This window comes from Bombina bombina, chromosome 6, assembly GCF_027579735.1.
Source record: "Bombina bombina isolate aBomBom1 chromosome 6, aBomBom1.pri, whole genome shotgun sequence".
Lineage (NCBI taxonomy): Eukaryota > Metazoa > Chordata > Amphibia > Anura > Bombinatoridae > Bombina > Bombina bombina.
Genome location: NC_069504.1, coordinates 40670638 through 40691371, shown reverse-complemented (window position 1 = coordinate 40691371; position 20734 = coordinate 40670638). Strand labels below are relative to the sequence as shown.

General features: G+C 40.5%; 1 protein-coding gene across 2 annotated transcripts in view; it reads right to left on the bottom strand.

Annotated features, from left to right (window-relative positions):
* Positions 1-20734, bottom strand: part of MEST (mesoderm specific transcript) — a 130759-nt gene that overhangs the window by 86231 nt on the left and 23794 nt on the right. For both annotated transcript variants that reach the window (XM_053716385.1, XM_053716384.1), the window contains exons 2-5: positions 14152-14306; positions 13933-14012; positions 13333-13410; positions 4995-5131 (exon numbers count right to left, since the gene is read on the bottom strand). In XM_053716385.1, the coding sequence (XP_053572360.1) occupies positions 4995-5131; positions 13333-13410; positions 13933-14012; positions 14152-14305 (449 nt within the window). In that variant the 5' untranslated portion in view covers position 14306. The remainder of the gene's footprint in view (positions 1-4994; positions 5132-13332; positions 13411-13932; positions 14013-14151; positions 14307-20734) is intronic.

Sequence of the window (20734 nt, the reverse complement as noted above, 5' to 3'; positions counted from 1 at the left end):
AGCAACATCTCCTTAGTACAGTGATACTACCCATGTATAGGTGTGTCAGATTTTCAGGGGGCTAAAAGGCCTTATTTTTAGGGGACGCATTCCAGTTTTCCAACATGGAATTTTCATATCTGGTCATCATGCACCCATGTCCTATTTGGGACATTTCTGAAGCCGGCCAATGTAATTTACCTCCATCAAACCATAATATTTTTGAAAAGTAGACACCCTAGGCTATTTGAAATGCTTGTATATTAACACTTTCCATGCACTTATTCAACCACCAGTCTTTGTCAAACTTTTTGGTAGTCATTTTGTTGTGTTATACAGGGAGTGCAGAATTATTAGGCAAGTTGTATTTTTGAGGATTAATTTTATTATTGAACAACAACCATGTTCTCAATGAACCCAAAAAACTCATTAATATCAAAGCTGAATAGTTTTGGAAGTAGTTTTTAGTTTGTTTTTAGTTATAGCTATTTTAGGGGGCTATCTGTGTGTGCAGGTGACTATTACTGTGCATAATTATTAGGCAACTTAACAAAAAACAAATATATACCCATTTCAATTATTTATTTTTACCAGTGAAACCAATATAACATCTCAACATTCACAAATATACATTTCTGACATTCAAAAACAAAACAAAAACAAATCAGTGACAATATAGCCACCTTTCTTTGCAAGGACACTCAAAAGCCTGCCATCCATGGATTCTGTCAGTGTTTTGATCTGTTCACCATCAACATTGCGTGCAGCAGCAACCACAGCCTCCCAGACACTGTTCAGAGAGGTGTACTGTTTTCCCTCCTTGTAAATCTCACATTTGATGATGGACCACAGGTTCTCAATGGGGTTCAGATCAGGTGAACAAGGAGGCCATGTCATTAGATTTTCTTCTTTTATACCCTTTCTTGCCAGCCACGCTGTGGAGTACTTGGACGCGTGTGATGGAGCATTGTCCTGCATGAAAATCATGTTTTTCTTGAAGGATGCAGACTTCTTCCTGTACCACTGCTTGAAGAAGGTGTCTTCCAGAAACTGGCAGTAGGACTGGGAGTTGAGCTTCACTCCATCCTCAACCCGAAAAGGCCCCACAAGCTCATCTCTGATGATACCAGCCCAAACCAGTACTCCACCTCCACCTTGCTGGCGTCTGAGTCGGACTGGAGCTCTCTGCCCTTTACCAATCCAGCCACGGGCCCATCCATCTGGCCCATCAAGACTCACTCTCATTTCATCAGTCCATAAAACCTTAGAAAAATCAGTCTTGAGATATTTCTTGGCCCAGTCTTGACGTTTCAGCTTGTGTGTCTTGTTCAGTGGTGGTCGTCTTTCAGCCTTTCTTACCTTGGCCATGTCTCTGAGTATTGCACACCTTGTGCTTTTGGGCACTCCAGTGATGTTGCAGCTCTGAAATATGGCCAAACTGGTGGCAAGTGGCATCTTGGCAGCTGCACGCTTGACTTTTCTCAGTTCATGGGCAGTTATTTTGCGCCTTGGTTTTTCCACACGCTTCTTGCGACCCTGTTGACTATTTTGAATGAAACGCTTGATTGTTCGATGGTCACGCTTCAGAAGCTTTGCAATTTTAAGAGTGCTGCATCCCTCTGCAAGATATTTCACTATTTTTGACTTTTCTGAGCCTGTCAAGTCCTTCTTTTGACCCATTTTGCCAAAGGAAAGGAAGTTGCCTAATAATTATGCACACCTGATATAGGGTGTTGATGTCATTAGACCACACCCCTTCTCATTACAGAGATGCACATCACCTAATATGCTTAATTGGTAGTAGGCTTTCGAGCCTATACAGCTTGGAGTAAGACAACATGCATAAAGAGGATGATGTGGTCAAAATACTCATTTGCCTAATAATTCTGCACTCCCTGTATTTTCCCACACATTCGGCTAGATCACGAGTTTTTGTCGGTAATGGTGTGCGGTGTTAACGAGCATTTTTTTTTCACCGCTCACTTAAGACAACGCTGGTATTACAGGTATTCCTAAACCCGGCGTTAGCCGCAAAAAAGTGAGTGGAGAGCAAAATTTAGCTCCACATCTCACCTCAATACCAGCGCTGCTTACGGTAGCGGTGAGCTGGCAAAACGTGCTTGTGCACGATTTCCCCATAGGAATCAATGGGACAGATTCGGCTGGAAAAAAAAACACCCGCAAAAAAGCAGCGTTCAGCTCTTAACGCAGCCCCATTGATTCCTATGGGGAAACACATTTTATGTCTACACCTAACACCCTTACATGAACCCTGAGTCTAAACACCCCTAATCTTACACTTATTAACCCCTAATCTGCCGTCCCTGACATCGTCGCCACCTGCATAATATTATTAACCCCTAATCTGCTGCTCCGGACACCACCGCCACCTACATTATACTTCTGTACCCCTAATCTGTCGCCCCCAACATCCCCGACACCTACATTACAGTTATGAACCCCTATTCTGCCGCCCCCAATGTCGTCGCAACCTACCTACAATTATTAACTCCTAATCTGCCGCCCCCAACGTCGCCACCACTATAATAAAGTTATAAACCCCTAAATCTAAGTCTAACCCTAACACCCCCCTAACTTAAATATAATTTAAATACATCTAAATAAATATTCCTATCATTAAATAAATTATTCCTGTTTAAAAATAAATACTTACCTATAAAATAAACCCTAAGCTAGCTACAATATAACTAATAGTTACATTGTAGCTAGCTTAGGGTTTATTTTTATTTAAAAGGCAAGTTTGTATTTATTTTAACTAGGTACAATAGTTATTAAATAGTTATTAACCTAAATATACCTGTAAAATAAAACCTAACCTAAGTTACAATTACACCTACACTATAATTAAAAAAATTACCTAAGTTAACTACAATTAAATTAAATAAACTAAATTACGGGGAAAAAAACACACTAAATTACAGAAAATAATAAAATAATTACAATTTTTTTAAACTAATTATACCTAATCTAATCCCCCTAATAAAATAAAAAAGCCCCCCAAAATAAAAAAAAGCCCTACCCTACAGTAAATTACAAATATCCCTTAAAAGGGCTTTTTGCGGGGCATTGCCCCAAAGTAATCAGCTCTTTTACCTGTAAAAAAAATACAATACCCCCCCCAACATTACAACACACCACCCACACACCCAACCCTACTCTAAAACCCACCCAATCCCCCCTTAATAAAACCTAACACTACCCCCTTAAAGATCACCCTACCTTGAGACGTCTTCACCCAACCGGGCAGAAGTGGTCCTCCAGACGGTCCGAAGTCTTCATCCTATCCGGGCAGAAGAGGTCCTCCAGACGGCCAGAAGTCTTCATACAGGCGGCATCTTCTATCTTCCTCCATCCGGAGCGGGTCCATCTTCAAGACATCCGACGCGGAGCATCCTCTTCGTTCGACGGCGACTAGAACAATGACGGGTCCTTTAAATGACGTCATCCAAGATGGCGTCCCTTCAATTCCGATTGGCTGATAGAATTCTATCAGCCAATCAGAATTTTAAGGTAGAAAAAAATCCTATTGGCTGTTCCAAACAGTGTCATGTCAAGTCATACACCATGGCAAGACTGAGCACAGCAACAAGACACAAGGTAGTTATACTGCATCAGCAAGGTCTTTCACAGGCAGACAGTTGGTTTTTTAGATGTGCTGTCCAAGCTCTTCTGAAGAGGCACAAAGAAATGGGCAACGTTGAACTCCGTAAACGCAGTGGTCGGCCAAGGAAACAGTGCCATAGATAAAACATCATGTTTACTTCCCTTCTCAATCAGAAGATGACCAGCAGTGTCATCAGTTCAGAATTGGCAGAAACCATTTGGGACCCTGGTACACCCCTCTACTGTCCGGAGGAGTCAGATCAGAAGTGGTCTTCATGGAATACTTGTAGACAAAAATCCATACTTCTGACAAGGAAACAAGGCCAAGTGACTCAATTATGCACACACAAAAAAACAGGAACTTGGGTGAAGAAAAATCTCAACAAGTGTTCTGGACTGAGTCAAATTTTTAAATATTTGGCTGTAGCAGAAGGCAGTTTGTTCACCGAAGGGTGAATTCACAGAAGAAGTTCCGCAAGTGTACCCAGAAGAACTGGTGCTGTTTTGAAGGCAAAAGGTGATCACTCCAAATACCGATTTGATTTAGATTTTTCTTCTGTTCACTCACTTAACATTTTGTTAAAGGGACATTAAATACTAAATAAATGCTAGATAGAATAATGCAGTAAAAACAAAATATTATTATGAGAATAACATGTATATAGATATTTTAAAGTTTCATTAGCTGTTTAAATAGTAACAAAATAAGTGTAAAGTTTTAATGTCTATAAAACAATGGGAGCTGCCATGTTGTAACCTAGGTTACCTTCTCTGCTGTGGCCAATTAAGAACAGTTATAAATAGAGTGTGCAGTCAATGGCTGTGTGGAATATAACAGTGTTCTGCACTTCCATTTCTAACTGAAAATCTCACAATTTCAGAATGAAATTGCAGGAAACGGGGACAAAATAAATAAAGTATATTATAGAGTTGTTTTTATATATACCATTTATAATTTTATATTACCATCTCAACGTTTTTAAATGTCCCTTTAATTGATAAAAAAAAAAAAAAAAAAAAAAAAAAAATTTCTATTTTTGAAAGCATTCTTACTTTACTGCATATTTTCACAACTGTCTAAAATGTTATAGTATTTCTACTTTATGCGATCTACACAATCCTGGCTCCACCTATACTAAGACAGTTGGAGTAAGGGAGCTGTTACTGGCAGAGTTAGTGATATAGAAATACAGAATATCTATATAAGTCCTTATCTAATTGCAAAAAAGAATTACTAACAAGTACATCTACAATGTATAAAATGTGTGTAATATTGTTTGTCCTACTAACTGACCCATTCCGGCTGGCATTCAGAATATCTGGTCTGTCAGGGAGTTGAGAATTCACACCGACAACCCCTATCATGAATGAAGCTCTGGATAAACACTGACCTGTGCAGCAGCTCCTGAGCGACTGTGTCTCCATAATTGTGAGAAAGGAGGTTGACTTTGTGATCTCCCAGACCCAGGTGAGTGAGTAGCGCCTCAACAATGCTGGCCTGCTCAAGGATCGAGTACCGATGGAACCGCTGCAAAAAGACAAGGTCATGAGAGCACCTGATCTTCTCACACCATCTTGTAATTAGTTTGAGTAGTTAAAGGGACAGTCAACCTAAAAAATATTATTAGTTATTCACATAATGTATTTAATGTTGTTAACAGCAAACCGTAGCCCAAATTTGATTGAAAAATATTTAACAAGTAAAACAACTTACAAGTTCTTCTCCGGCTTTGAAATGGCCATCTCATCCCTCCTTCCCCGACGTCACTGACCGCTTCCACTGACTTCAGCTAGTCGATCCTCCGCATTCCCTGCTTTCGCACATGCGCAAGTTTTGTCATTAAAAAACAGTAACAGGCTATCACAGTAACAGGCTATCCCAGGCGCTAGCTGGCCCTGACTCTCAGCACTTTCCTTTCCCTACACTGAAGACAGCATCTGTCACGCTTCAATCCGTGCACCAATAGCGTATTAGCGTATAGCAACACTGAGAGGTGGCGATAAATATTGCAGACAAGTCACTCACGGATCACTTGTTTGTTAGTCTGTCCCTAGACTTTTTATTACAATCTCAACGTGTTTTAAATCCTATGAGACTTTTTGTTGTAATTGTTCTGGAGTCATGTGCGCCTTCTCCACCAGCATACCCGTGAGAATTAACCCCATCAATCAGTGATCAGTTGTACATTTAACACACACATAAAAAGGGCCATACTCCAAGGACTTCTTAAAGACATGAGCTTTATTCCAACGCACTAAAACATCAGTTTGAGATTTCTGGAGCTATCATCAAGCAGCGGCAGCCACAGACGGGGGGAGAATTTTACATTATTATCTCTGAGTAGGTTAGCTGTGTATATAGATGCTGTCTTCAGTGTAGGGAAAGGAAAGTTCTGAGAGTCACGGCCAGCTAGCGCCTGGGATAGCCGGTTAGTATGAAGACAGCATCTTTTTTTGTTCACAACAAAAAGTCTCATAGGATTTAAAACACGTTGAGATTGTAATTAAAAGTCTAGGGACAGACTAACTGAAACAAGTGATCCGTGAGTGACTTGTCTGCAATATTTATCGCCACCTCTCAGTGTTGCTATACGCTGATACGCTATTGGTGCACGGATTGAAGCGTGACAGATGCTGTCTTCAGTGTAGGGAAAGGAAAGTGCTGAGAGTCAGGGCCAACTAGTGCCTCGGATTGCCCGTTACTGTTTTTTAATAACAAAACCGATGCATTGCGCATGCGTGAAAGCAGGGAATGCGGAGGATCGACTAGCTGAAGTCAGTGGAACCGGTCGGTGACATCAGGGAAGGAAGGGTGAGGCGGCCATTTCAAAACAGCCGGAGAAGAACTTGTAAGTTGTTTTACTTGTTAAATATATTTTGATCAAATTTGGGTTACAGTTTATATATACACATACACACACATACAAAGTTTTAGAATATCACACCCACTCTGTTACCAGGGGGGGGGGATAAGCTGCCCTAGTGTCTGCGCTACCAAGGCTCACTTGAGATGATGGGTTTTGAATATGCTGCTATAGTCTCAGATATTATATCACAAGCTTAAAATACTTAAGAAGTATAGAGGCCTATGAAAAAATAAATAAATGGAGAGAAAGGTTGAGAAAGCGCCTATTCAAAAATAAAAACCCAGACAAATATATGTAAAATTATAAACACTTGTCATATGCCTGAATGAAATAATACATTCCCTATGTGAATAGTTCCAGTCACAATAGAGATATTGATCTATTGATAATCACACAGACCATCAAAAACTCAACAAAATAAAGATAAATCCGTGTAGATGTTGAATATATCCACACAAAAACAACAATGTAGTTATTAACAGTGAATGGGTAAACCTCTATTGGTAGAAGCTCAGAGTTCAGAGGCCGTCTCCAGGCGGGGCAAGCAACCTCAAGAGGGGGGGGGGGGGGGAGGGGTTGCATTTTGGAGAAGAGGGGAAGGGGGGGAAATTCAGTTTAATGGGGGTTTGGGTGGAGTTCTGCATTATGTACTGATTTACAGGGTAAGGCTGGGGGCACTGCAATGTATATGTGATAGTCTTTGGTTGTCCTGGTATAGGAACCAGGGTTCTTCCAATGTACCCTCTTTTTGTTTTACACTTGGGTTAATGCTCCTAAACTCACGGAGGAGTCACTACAGAATCCAGCCTTCTCTCCGCACACCATACTCCAAGGAGACGAGAAGTTATACATTATTCTGACACAGATGCAAGACATCACCGGATGATTAGCACTGATAGATGCGGCAACTTACCTCATATGATTGGGGTAATTTCTAGTAAGTGCACACCCACCGGTATTTTGTGTGTTCTCTCACTTTGAACATTGTTGTTTTTTTGTGGATATATTCAACATCTACACGGATTTATCTTTATTTTATAGACTTTTTGATGGTCTGTGTGATTATCAATAGATCAATATCTCTATTGTGACTAGAACTATTCACATACGGCTAGATTTAGAGTTCTGCGGCCAAAGGGGTGCGTTAGCTACGCGTGTATTTTTTCCCCCGCACCTTTTAAATACCGCTGGTATTTAGAGTTCCCAGAAGGACAGCGTTAAGCTCCAAAAAGGGAGCGTAGAGCATAATTTACCGCCACTGCAACTCTAAATACCAGCGGTGCTTACGGACGCGGCCAGCTTCAAAAACGTGCTCGTGCACGATTCCCCCATAGGAAACAATGGGGCAGTTTGAGCTGAAAAAAAACCTAACACCTGCAAAAAAGCAGCGTTCAGCTCGTAACGCAGCCCCATTGTTTCCTATGGGGAAACACTTCCTTAGTCTGCACCTAACACCCCAACATGTACCCCGAGTCTAAACACCCCTAACCTTACACTTATTAACCCCTAATCTGCCGCCCCCGCTATCGCTGACCCCTGCATATTATTTTTAACACATAATCTGCCGCTCCATACACCGCCGCAACCTACATTATAGCTATGTACCCCTAATCTGCTGCCCCTAACATCGCCGACCCCTATATTATATTTATTAACCCCTAATCTGCCGCCCCAACGTCGCCGCTACCTAACTACACTTATTAACCCCTAATCTGCCGACCGGACCTCACCGCTACTATAATAAATGTATTAACCCCTAAAGCTAAGTCTAACCCTAACACTAACACCCCCCTAAGTTAAATATAATTTTATTCTAACTAAATAAATTAAATCTTATTAAATAAATTATTCCTATTTAAAGCTAAATACTTACCTGTAAAATAAATCCTAATATAGCTACAATATAAATAATAATTATATTGTAGCTATTTTAGGATTAATATTTATTTTACAAGCAACTTTGTATTTATTTTAACCAGGTACAATAGCTATTAAATAGTTAATAACTATTTAATAGCTACCTAGTTAAAATAATTACAAAATTACCTGTAAAATAAATCCTAACCTAAGTTACAATTAAACCTAACACTACACTATCAATAAATTAATCAAATAAATTAAATACAAATACATACAATTAAATACAATTAAATAAACTAACTAAAGTACAAAAAATAAAAAAAGAACTAAGTAACAAAAAATAAAAAAATAATTTACAAACATTATAAAAAGATTACAACAATTTTAAGCTAATTACATCTACTCTAAGCCCCCTAATAAAATAACAAAGCCCCCCAAAATAAAAAAATTCCCTACCCTATTCTACATTTAAAAGACACCAGCTCTATTACCTTACCAGCCCTTAAAAGGGCCTTTTGCGGGGCATGCCCCAAAGAATTCTGCTCTTTTGCCTGTAAAATAAAAATACAACCCCCCCAACATTAAAACCCATCACCCACATAAACCCCCCTTAAAAAAACCTAACACTACCCCCCTGAAGATCTTCCTACCTTGAGTCGTCTTCACTCAGCCGAGCCGAATTCTTCATCCAAGCGGGGGCTGAAGAGGTCTTCCATCCGGCTGAAGTCTTCTATCAAGCGGCATCTTCAATCTTCTTTCTTCCGGCTCCATCTTCATCCCGCCGACGCGGAACCTCCTTCCTCCACGACGAACTCCCGACGAATGAAGGTTCCTTTAAGGGACGTCATCCAAGATGGCGTCCCTGCTATTGTAACCGGCTTTTTACACAGAAGCGTTTAACTTTCAATTTGTAATAGAAGCGCTACCTGGCGCACGCAAAAAGCTTACATCTAGAGGAGTTAGCGCGGGAGCGTTAAATACCGCTCCTCTCGTAATCTGGCTCAAAATATTTAAAGGGAAATAAAACCCCAAAAATGTATTTCATGATTCAGACCGAGTGTAAAATAAAAAAATTAAAATAAATAAAAATATTCCAATTTAGTTCTATCAAATTTGCTTTGTTCTCTTTGTATGTTTTTAAAAAGCAGGTAGGAATGTGTAAGAGTGTGCACGTGACTAGAGCAATCTATGGCAGCAGTTTTATAATGACGTTATTCTTTGCAAGAACAGTAGGTGGCAGCAGTACCACTCCAGAAATGTACACGCTAACTATCTAGAAGTCCCCTCAACAAAGAATTCCATTTGATAATAGAAGTAAATTTAAAACATTTTTTAAAAATGGTATGCTCTGTCTGAATCACAAAAGATTTAAATATGTGCAGCAAAAAGTTAGCACCCCACTTTCATTATTTGCCAGATTCTCCTGAAAACGGTGATTATACCACTGCCCACAGAATGTATAGTGCTGCAGTGCATCTTGTGCCATCCAGCACACTAACCAGGCAACATTCTACACAGTGATTGGTGGATCTGTGCAGGAGCTTATTTATATCTGTCACTAATTGGCTACGGCAGGGACATAAACATGTTCAAGAGGGTTTTCAAACCGTGTATCCTGAACTGCCCTTTATTTGCACAACCCTGAACCATGTGCTAACAGAACAGCAGCCATTTGTATGCAGACCTTTTGAAATGCCTTATAATTATCATTATTCATAAAGCACAGTGATGTACAGAGGTATAATATAAATAGGAAACAGACATTATGTGTATCTAATTGCTGATATACAGTGGGGCAAAAAAGTATTTAGTCAGCCACCAATTGTGCAAGTTCTCCCACTTAAGAAGATGAGAGAGGTCTGTAATTTTCATCATAGGTATACCTCAACTATGAGAGACAAAATGTGGAAACAAATCCAGACAATCACATTGTCTGATTTGGAAATAATTTATTTGCAAATTATGGGGGCAAATAAGTATTTGGTCAATATCAAAAGTTCATCTCAATACTTTTTTATATATCCTTTGTTGGCAATGACAGAGGTCAAACGTTTTCTGTAAATCTTCACAAGGTTGTCATACACTGTTGCTGGTATGTTGGCCAATTCCTGCATGCAGGTCTCCTCTAGAGCAGTGATGTTTTGGGGCTGTCCCTGGGCAAAACAGACTTTCAACTCCCTCCAAAGGTTTTCTATGGGGTTGAGATCTGGAGACTGACTAGGCCACTCCAGGACCTTGAAATGCTTCTTACGAAGCCACTCCTTCGTTGCCCGGGCGGTGTGTTTGGGATCATTGTCAGGCTGAAAGACCCAGCCACGTTTCATCTTCAATGCCCTTGCTGATGGAAGGAGGTTTGCACTCAAAATCTCACGAAACATGGCCCCATTCATTCTTTCATGTACACGGATCAGTCGTCCTGTTCCCTTTGCAGAGAAACAGCCCCAAAGCATGATGTTGCCACCCCCATGCTTCACAGTAGGTATGGTGTTCTTTGGTTGCAACTCAGCATTCTCTCTCCTCCAAACACGACGAGTTGTGTTTCTACCAAACAGTTCTACTTTGGTTTCATCTGACCATATGACATTCTCCCAATCGTCTTCTGGATCATCCAAATGCTCTCTAGCATACTTCAGATGGGCCTGGACATGTACTGGCTTAAGCAGTTGGAAACGTCTGGCACTGCAGGATCTGAGTCCCTGGCGGCGTAGTGTGTTACTGATGGTAGCCTTTGTTATGTTGGTCCCAGCTCTATGCAGGTCATTCACTAGGTCCCCCTGTGGGGTTATGAGATGTTTGCTCACTGTTCTTGTCATCATTTTGACCCCACGGGGTGAGATCTTGCGTGGAGCCCCAGATCGAGGGAGATTATCAGTGGTCTTGTATGTCTTCCATTTTCTAATTATTGCTCCCACAGTTGATTTCTTCACACCAAGCTGCTTGCCTATTGCAGATTCAGTCTTCCCAGCCTGGTGCAGGTCTACAATTTTGTTTCTGGTGTCCTTCGACAGCTCTTTGGTCTTCACCATAGTGGAGTTTGGAGTGTGACCGTTTGAGGTTGTGGACAGGTGTCTTTTATACTGATAAGTTCAAACAGGTGCCATTAATACAGGTAATGAGTGGAGGACAGAGGAGCCTCTTAAAGAAGAAGATACAGGTCTGTGAGAGCCAGAAATCTTGCTTGTTTGTCAGTGACCAAATACTTATTTTCCACCATAATATGCAAATAAATTCTTTCCAAATCAGACAATGTGATTGTCTGGATTTGTTTCCACATTTTGTCTCTAATAGTTGAGGTATACCTATGATGAAAATTACAGGCCTCTCTCATCTTCTTAAGTGGGAGAACTTGCACAATTGGTGGCTGACTAAATACTTTTTTGCCCCACTGTACATAAAATGAACGGAATGTAGTGTGGCAATTAGTAACAGTGTCTGTCTGCACACAGGAACGGGATTAAACATCGCTGTAATGGTTTTTTTTACAACAAGCTTGAACTAAACTAACAGCCCAGGGGCCACAGTATGGCCTCAGATGCGTTTTATTTGGTAACCTCATCTCTACCAATCCAAATCTGCAACCCACATAATTCTCGTATTTTCTAAATTAAAGGGGAATAGTATTCAAATGTTTCCGTTTCATCTAAAAGAGAATATTTTAGAATGCATTGCTTTTTAATGGATGATCCTGTGCTGAATAAAGAACCTGGGTAATAAATACCTGGGTATCAGTTGTACACAAACAGTTCATGTCCGTTTAACCCTTTCGAGTCTGGGCTAAAGTGCCTACATCGGAACAACTGTTCCGATGTAGACAAATTGAAACCAGGCGATCGTACACACGATCGCGAGATTTCAATTATTGGATCGCGTCTGGGGGGGGCGTCCCTACAACCCTAGGAACGCCCCCAAGACCGCGATTAAGTCCTGACTGCACAGAAGGGTTCAGGACAGCCGTTAGTTATGACGTTCTATTCCGTCATAACGGCTTTAAAGCCCAGTCTAATTATGACGGAATAGAACGGCATAACGGCTTTAAAAGGTTAACTTTAAATATAAACAGCTAATGCATCTTTGTATTGAGTAACAGAATTTCTAAAAGCCCTGTAAGTAATAAAATAAATTTAAATCCTAAAAGGTGTACGCTTGCTGAAGGTGCATGTTTTTCATACACATAGGACAGTATCTTACTCGGAGATAAACACGGTTTACATGTTTTAGTGGAGGTGGAGGGTATATTATAGCTGTTACTGTTGGCAAAGGGAAAACAATTTAAAAAAATAAATAAAATGTCATTCTCTTGCATAATTAGTCATGTCTATTTTATGGAGCACTCGCAAACAAAAATTGTCTCAATATAGAGTCCAGAAAAGTACAACCTTGGCACCCTGATGTTTTCCTCTACATTTCCTCTACAGTCCAGTCAAGCATCATGGGAAATGTAGTTTTTAAACATCTGGAGTGCCAAGGTTCGCCCTCACTGACATATAAGGTTATGATTTGGAAATGGGGTCATGGGTTTGGTTTAGTGTGAGACCCTTGGATGCCAGAGAGAGCAATGTCCGCTGTATCATTGTAGCAGTCATATTCTGACCATAGCTGCACACTACTGTTTTTCAGCTGAATTTAACCAAAGAACCAACAAGAATAGATTTGAACATTTGTAAAAAAGTGAAATAAAATTATAGAATGTGCGTAGTTTATTGTTCCCAAATATCTGCACATTATCAAGGGCAATAACATTTTTTCCTGCACTGTCAGTACTATGAACTGACTAATCTGATTTATTCAAAGTGATTACATTTTATTTCACTGTTCCTATTTGATTTATTACTCATAAGAAACGGACATCTCTCGACTTACCTGAAAAATTCTTGGGAAAATAAAAGCAAAAACGGACAAACTCTTCAACATGGGAGACACTTTCAAATAAGGCTCAGTATAAAGTTTTTTTCCCTTATTATTTTAGCTTATTTTATAGCACAAGCTTACATCATCCACTTACTGGTTTGTCGCTGAACCCAAAGCCAATGAAATCCAGAGCGATAACACGATGAAATCTCTGAGTCAGCCCTTCCCAGATCTGTAATATAGAGAGAGTTTGGCATTAAAGGGACAGTCAAGTCAAAATTAAACTTTCATGATTTCAAATTTATTTTTATCAGCAAATGTGCTTTGTTCTCTTGGTATTCTTTGTTGAAAGCTAATTTCTAAGCACTCGAAGGCCGCATATTTCACTGCATTTTGACAGTTTTCACAGCTAGACAGTACTAGTTTGTGTGTGCCATATAGATAATATTGTGCCGACTCCCGTGGAGTTATTCATGAGTCACCACTAATTGGCTAAAATGCATGTCTGTCAAAAGAACTGAGATAAGGGGGCAGTCTGCAGAGGCTTAGATATAAGGTAATCACAGAGGTAATAAGTATATTAATATAACTATATTGGTTATGCAAAACTGGGGAATGGATAATAACGGGAATAACTATCTTTTTAAACAAACATTTTGGTGTAGACTGTCCCTTTAATAGAGACTTTAACATAAGCAAATTTAGCAGATTAACAGTACGAACTTTATTTATAGAGAAGAAACTGCATCCTCACCTTGTACCAGTCATAACTTGAGGTAGGAAAGCCGTGCAACAGTACGACCACATCTGAGCTGCCGACTGCCCCCCAAGAATCTAGTGTACAGAAAGAACAACACTTTAGTCATGTTTATTGCTAACAATATTTGTAATCAATCTTATAAAGTTGTCTGAGGACAAGGGAGTAGCAAGTTTAGCAAATCCTGAAACAAATCTGATGATAGTGTAGTCTCACCCTTGTAAAAGATGCGTTGTCCTCGGAAGGTGAAGAACTCCCCTGTTGACTTCCATGTGTAAAGAGCTGAGGAGAGGTCCGGAGGAGGGATATGCAAGTACACAGCAAGGAGAGGCACAGTCAGCAGCCCTACCTGAAACCACCATTCCTTCATCCTACAGAGCAACGTGACACAAAGAGTGAGCAAGGCAAATACAGCAGCACTTGACAAATATGTATCAAACATAAGATCCAGACGAATGAGGACTGAGCTGCACATCTTTTTAGATGGCCGTTTAGGCTTCTTGTAAATAGTTATATTATGTCAGTAAGTTGTTTTAGGGGCGTGAGTTGCAGTATTTTCACTGAGGCAAATTCTGCAAACACCTGTTCAACACACAGTCTAAGTGTACTTTTATGTCTAGCATTCTATTCTCCATGCACATTCTATTTCGCCATGTCCACTCTCCACAAGTTAGCATAAAACATTAGTAGGCCACATCTAATCTCCTTGTCTAGCCTAAATGTACCACAGAGGCACACCTAGATTTCCATGGCACCTGGGACGCACACCTAGATTCCAAAAGGCACACCTAGATTTCCATGGCACCTGGGACGCACACCTAGATTCCAAAAGGCACACCTAGATTTCCATGGCATCTGGGAGGCACACCTAGATTCCAAAGCACCTGGGAGGCACACCTAGATTTCCAAGGCACCTGGGAGGCACACCTAGATTTCCAAAGCACCTGGGAGGCACACCTAGATTTCCAAGGCACCTGGGAGGCACACCTAGATTTCCAAGGCACCTGGGAGGCACACCTAGATTTCCAAGGCACCTGGGAGGCACACCTAGTCTCCAAAGCACCTGGGAGGCACACCTAGTCTCCAACACATCTAGTCTACAACATATCTAGGAGGCACATCTAGTTTCCAAGGCACCTGAGAGGCAAAACCTAGTCTCTAACACACCTGACCTGGGAGACTCACCTCAGGCCCGTTTCTCAGAAACTTGCCGGCATAGAGAGAAATAAGGAACAACATACAGGACCCTTAGAGACGTCCAGTGGGCTCACCTGCCGTCACAGGACAGAAGCTGGAGCACAGTATCAACCGACTGCAGACAGACCTGGATTCTTCAAATCACCAGCGAACAGCTGGATCCAGAAACACACAGTCTGTTCCTGGATGCAGCCGCTGGCTGGTGATATGAAGCATTCAGGTCCGCCTTCAGTCGGTTGATATCGTGCTCCAGCTTGTGACAGAAGGTGATCCCACCGGACGGCTCTGAGGATTGGGTATGCCCTGTTAGCATTATATCAGTGATTTCTAACATGTGAGTTTGATTGTCTACTTTATACTTTTATCAAGCATAATTACTAAATTTCTTTAATGAGATAAACAGTTCCCTGGGTAAAAATTGCCTTTAAAACAAACAAGCAATCCCTGAGTGGAAATTTATAGAATATCACAAGACTTTAGAGAATCGTGCCCCCAGTTTCCACATACCAGAGTAGAATGTTAAAGTAACACCTACAAATAGAGCTCTTGAGTAGCACATTTAATCTCCTAACACTGGGACATCACACCTCTGATTGGCTGACCAGTCACGTCCTGCTCAGGGGCTGCAATGCAGAAATTCCCACGTGGTTGCACAGTATTTATTTTGGAGAAGCAGAGGGCCAGATATAGACTGTGTCCCCTGACCTTAGGTTGGATAAACCTCCAATATCTACTAGCAAAATCTCTCTGTAACCAACAGTAATGTGTCCTTTTTATGTTAGAAAGCTGAGCACCCTCTAGGCCATATCTATATACAGCAACTATAAAGCAATGAGGTCCCTCCTGCTTGTGAGACTTTATAGCTCGCAGTAACTGCAACACAATCTCTGTAATAAGTTATTTACGTCTGCTGCGCTAGAGTTCACTCAGATAACAGAGGAATTTATTGGTGTTCTGCCCTTTGCATTACAGCACACTTACCCACCCTATAAAACTAGTCAGGGTTCAACACTGTAACTGCATAGATAACATACCTGTGTATGCACCTGTTTATCAGTTTATTAAAGTAAAGTTCAACTCTGTATGAAACTTTCATATAGTTTGTGCAAATATACAAATACATTAGCAGGAGAATGACTAATGGTTTAACCAAAATCTTAATGGGACATGAAACCTTTTTTTCCCTCCTTTCATGACTCAGACAGAACAATTTAAACAACTTACCAATTTACTTCTAATATTATTATTATTATTATTTATAAAGCGCTAACAGATTCCGCAGCGTTTTCCATGGGTACGAATATATAAGTACAACGGTGAAACAATACAATATAAGACAAATACAGGGGAAATTGAGGGCCCCATTCCCATGGGAACTTACTATCTAGATGGATCAAATTATTAAATATGCTTTATTCTCTTGGTATCGTTTGTTGAAAGAGCAGCAAAACACATCTGGTGAGCCAATGATATGAGGCATATATGTGCAGCCAGCAATCAGCGGCTATCTCTCAGTAGTGCATTGCTGCTCCTGAGCATACCTATGTATGCTTTTCAACAACAGATGCCAAGAGAACAAAGCTAGCTGGGGGAATATTTTTTGGCATAAAAAGGGCTTTCAGTGGATGACAGTTTCAGCTATTTAATCACAGAGTTAAGAAAAAGTAAAATTACAAAGTAAAACAAAATATATATATAAAAAGGATTATCACATTCCACATCTGTAGCTTTCTAACTGTAGAACATCCTCTGATTCAGCTAAGACCAAACATGTTTGTATTTTGTATTATTTTTTATCATTTTAAGGTATTTATCTGCAGCTATGTACATTGTGTTCTAAAATGATGCAATGTGGTAACTCACCGAGTATAGCAGAACTGTCCAAAGTCTCAAATTGACCCCCAAAACTATATATATTATATTTTAAAAGTGGACAACCCAAGGTATTAATCTAGGCCCATTTTAGTATATTGCATGCTACCATTTGCCACCAAATGTGATTTTATATATATATATATATATATAAAAAAATACTTGTTCACAAAGTTTGGGTTTCTCACTGAAATTATTTTATTTACACACAACTACTGCAGTCATAAGACAAATTGTTGTAAAAGCTTCTCTAAAATCCCCTTTATTCAGAAAAGGCAGGCATATGGCTTTGCCATTGGTTTTTGGTAATAAGAAGGACGCTAACTGTGGCTGCGCACCACACTTCTGAAATTCCAGACAGCAATAGGGCTAATCAGTATTTGCTGTAGTGTAGAGAATGACCCTCCCCCACCCCACTGGCCACAGGTATCTTAGGTACTGGCAGCCAGTTTGTAAGTATGCTGTTTATGGAGCTTTAATTATTTATGTATGTTTTGTTTTTGTTTTTCTGTAGTGTAGAGATCCCTCTTCACCCTCCCACTTCCCTGATCCCTCACAAATAGCTCTTTGTTACTGGCAGACATTCTACCAGTAACAAGTTTCGGAAATTTTTGAAAAAATATTTACTTATTTACTTTTTCTGTAGTTATGAATTTTCTGTAGTGTAGGGACCCGCCTCTCCCTCCCACAATGGGCCACCCACATGCCTCCTTCCTTCCCTCCCACCGGCTTTACTGCAACACTGATACACACAGTGAGAGACTGTCTATGTCAATATGGCAATCTGGCTTCATATGGTAAGACAGCATGATAATGCCCCCTTGCCTTCTGCCCCCGGCTGCGTGTTCCCCCTGTCAAAGCTCACAGCAGTGACGTAGGTTCTACATCAACTCAGTAAGCTGAGCAAAGTAATGTGCCTATTGGACTTATATACTACGTGACACAAGGGGTTAACCTACTGTTCCAATTTACTAAGTTGTGGACATATCAAGAAAAAATATAAGATTTTATGACACAATTGATTATCTAAAAAACAACAACACACATACACAAAAAAGTCTAACCCTGCTACATATCTATCCCTATTTAGCCTCAACAGGGGGAATTAGACAGAATACTGCAAAACAATGTAACTTTTTGCTACCAAACTGACAGTGACAAAGCTTCATCTACTCCATTAGGAAACCTGGATTGACTACAAATATTGTGGTGCAGGAAAAAAACTGCATCAAAAGCAAACACGGTGGTAACGTATCCAGAAATCTCTCACATTAGGCCTGCATATGAATTTATTGTAACAATAAACATACACCATGTAATTATATATTTTATGTCCCTTTAAGCCCCAGATGCACAAGGGAAAATCCTCCACAGATTTACACCCTCCCAAAACATAGAGCGAAATAATTATAAATGTATAACAATTTAAAAAAATTATTGGCGACTTCCGGTGGGCGGCTCACCAAGATGGCCACTTCATCACTCAGCTCCGTGTCTGACTTCTATTTATAAAAGAGTTGTGGCCGAATCTTAAGTCATTCAGACCTCCCTTGGCAATAATTGTGCCATTGAAACTTCCAGGATCAGGACATTCCAACTCCTGGCTACCGAGAAGGCATATAAACAAAATTAAGCCTCTAGGATTTTTTAACGAAGTGGGGTGCTCACTTCAGTGATAAACAAGATGGAGCACATTACTATATCCAGGGTTAATGTGCCTTAGCATACAGGTACAGATACTGGTCAGTAGCACCATACCTCACTCTATCCTCTTATAGACATATCAGGGTCACTGTGCCTTAGCATACAGGTACAGATACTGGTCAGTAGCACCATACCTCACTCTATCCTCTTATAGACATATCCAGGGTCACTGTGCCTTAGCATACAGGTACAGATACTGGTCAGTAGCACTATACATCACTCTATCCTCTTATAGACATATCAGGGTCACTGTGCCTTAGCATACAGGTACAGATACAGGTCAGTAGCACCATACCTCACTTTATCCTCTTATAGACATATCAGGGTCACTGTGACTTAGCATACAGGTACAGATACTGGTCAGTAGCACCATACCTCACTTTATCCTCTTATAGACATATCAGGGTCACTGTGCCTTAGCATACAGGTACAGATACTGGTCAGTAGCACCATACCTCACTTTACCCTCTTATAGACATATCAGGGTCACTGTGCTATAGCATACAGGTACAGATACTGGTCAGTAGCACCATACCTCACTTTATCCTCTTATAGACATATCAGGATCACTGTGCTATAGCATACAGGTACAGATACTGGTCAGTGACACCATACCTCACTTTATCCTCTTATAGACATATCAGGGTCACTGTGCTATAGCATACAGGTACAGATACTGGTCAGTAGCACCATACCTCACTCTATCCTCTTATAGACATATCAGGGTCACTGTGCTATAGCATAGAGGTACAGATACTGGTCAGTAGCACCATACCTCACTTTATCCTCTTATAGACATATTAGGGTCACTGTGCTATAGCATACAGGTACAGATACTGGTCAGTAGCACTATACCTCACTTTATCCTCTTATAGCCATATCAGGGTCACTGTGACTTAGCATACAGGTACAGATACTGGTCAGTAGCACCAAACCTCACTTTATCCTCTTATAGACATATCAGGGTCACTGTGCTATAGCATACAGGTACAGATACTGGTCAGTAGCATCATACCTCACTTTACCCTCTTATAGACATATCAGGGTCACTGTGCCTTAGCATACAGGTACAGATACTGGTCAGTAGCACCATACCTCACTCTATCCTCTTATAGACACATCAGGGTCACTGTGCCTTAGCATACAGGTACAGATACTGGTCAGTAGCACCATACCTCACTTTATCCTCTTATAGACATATCAGGGTCACTGTGCTATAGCATACAGGTACAGATACTGGTCAGTGACACCATACCTCACTCTATCCTCTTATAGACATATCAGGGTCACTGTGACTTAGCATACAGGTACAGATACTGGTCAGTAGCACCATACCTCACTTTATCCTCTTATAGTCATATCCAGGGCCACTGTGCCTTAGCATACAGGTACAGATACTGGTCAGTAGCACCATACCTCACTTTATCCTCTTATAGACATATCAGGGTCACTGTGCCTTAGCATACAGGTACAGATACTGGTCAGTAGCACCATACCTCACTTTATCCTCTTATAGACATATCAGGGTCACTGTACCTTAGCATACAGGTACAGATACTGGTCAGTAGCATCATACCTCACTTTATCCTCTTATAGACATATCAGGGTAACTGTGCTATAGCATACAGGTACAGATACTGGTCAGTAGCACTATGCATCACTCTATCCTCTTATAGTCATATCCAGGGTCACTGTGCCTTAGCATACAGGTACAGATACTGGTCAGTAGCACCATACCTCACTTTATCCTCTTATAGACATATCAGGGTCACTGTGCCTTAGCATACAGGTACAGATACTGGTCAGTAGCACCATACCTCACTTTATCCTCTTATAGACATATCAGGGTCACTGTGCCTTAGCATACAGGTACAGATACTGGTCAGTAGCACCATACCTCACTTTATCCTCTTATAGACATATCAGGGTCACTGTACCTTAGCATACAGGTACAGATACTGGTCAGTAGCATCATACCTCACTTTATCCTCTTATAGACATATCAGGGTAACTGTGCTATAGCATA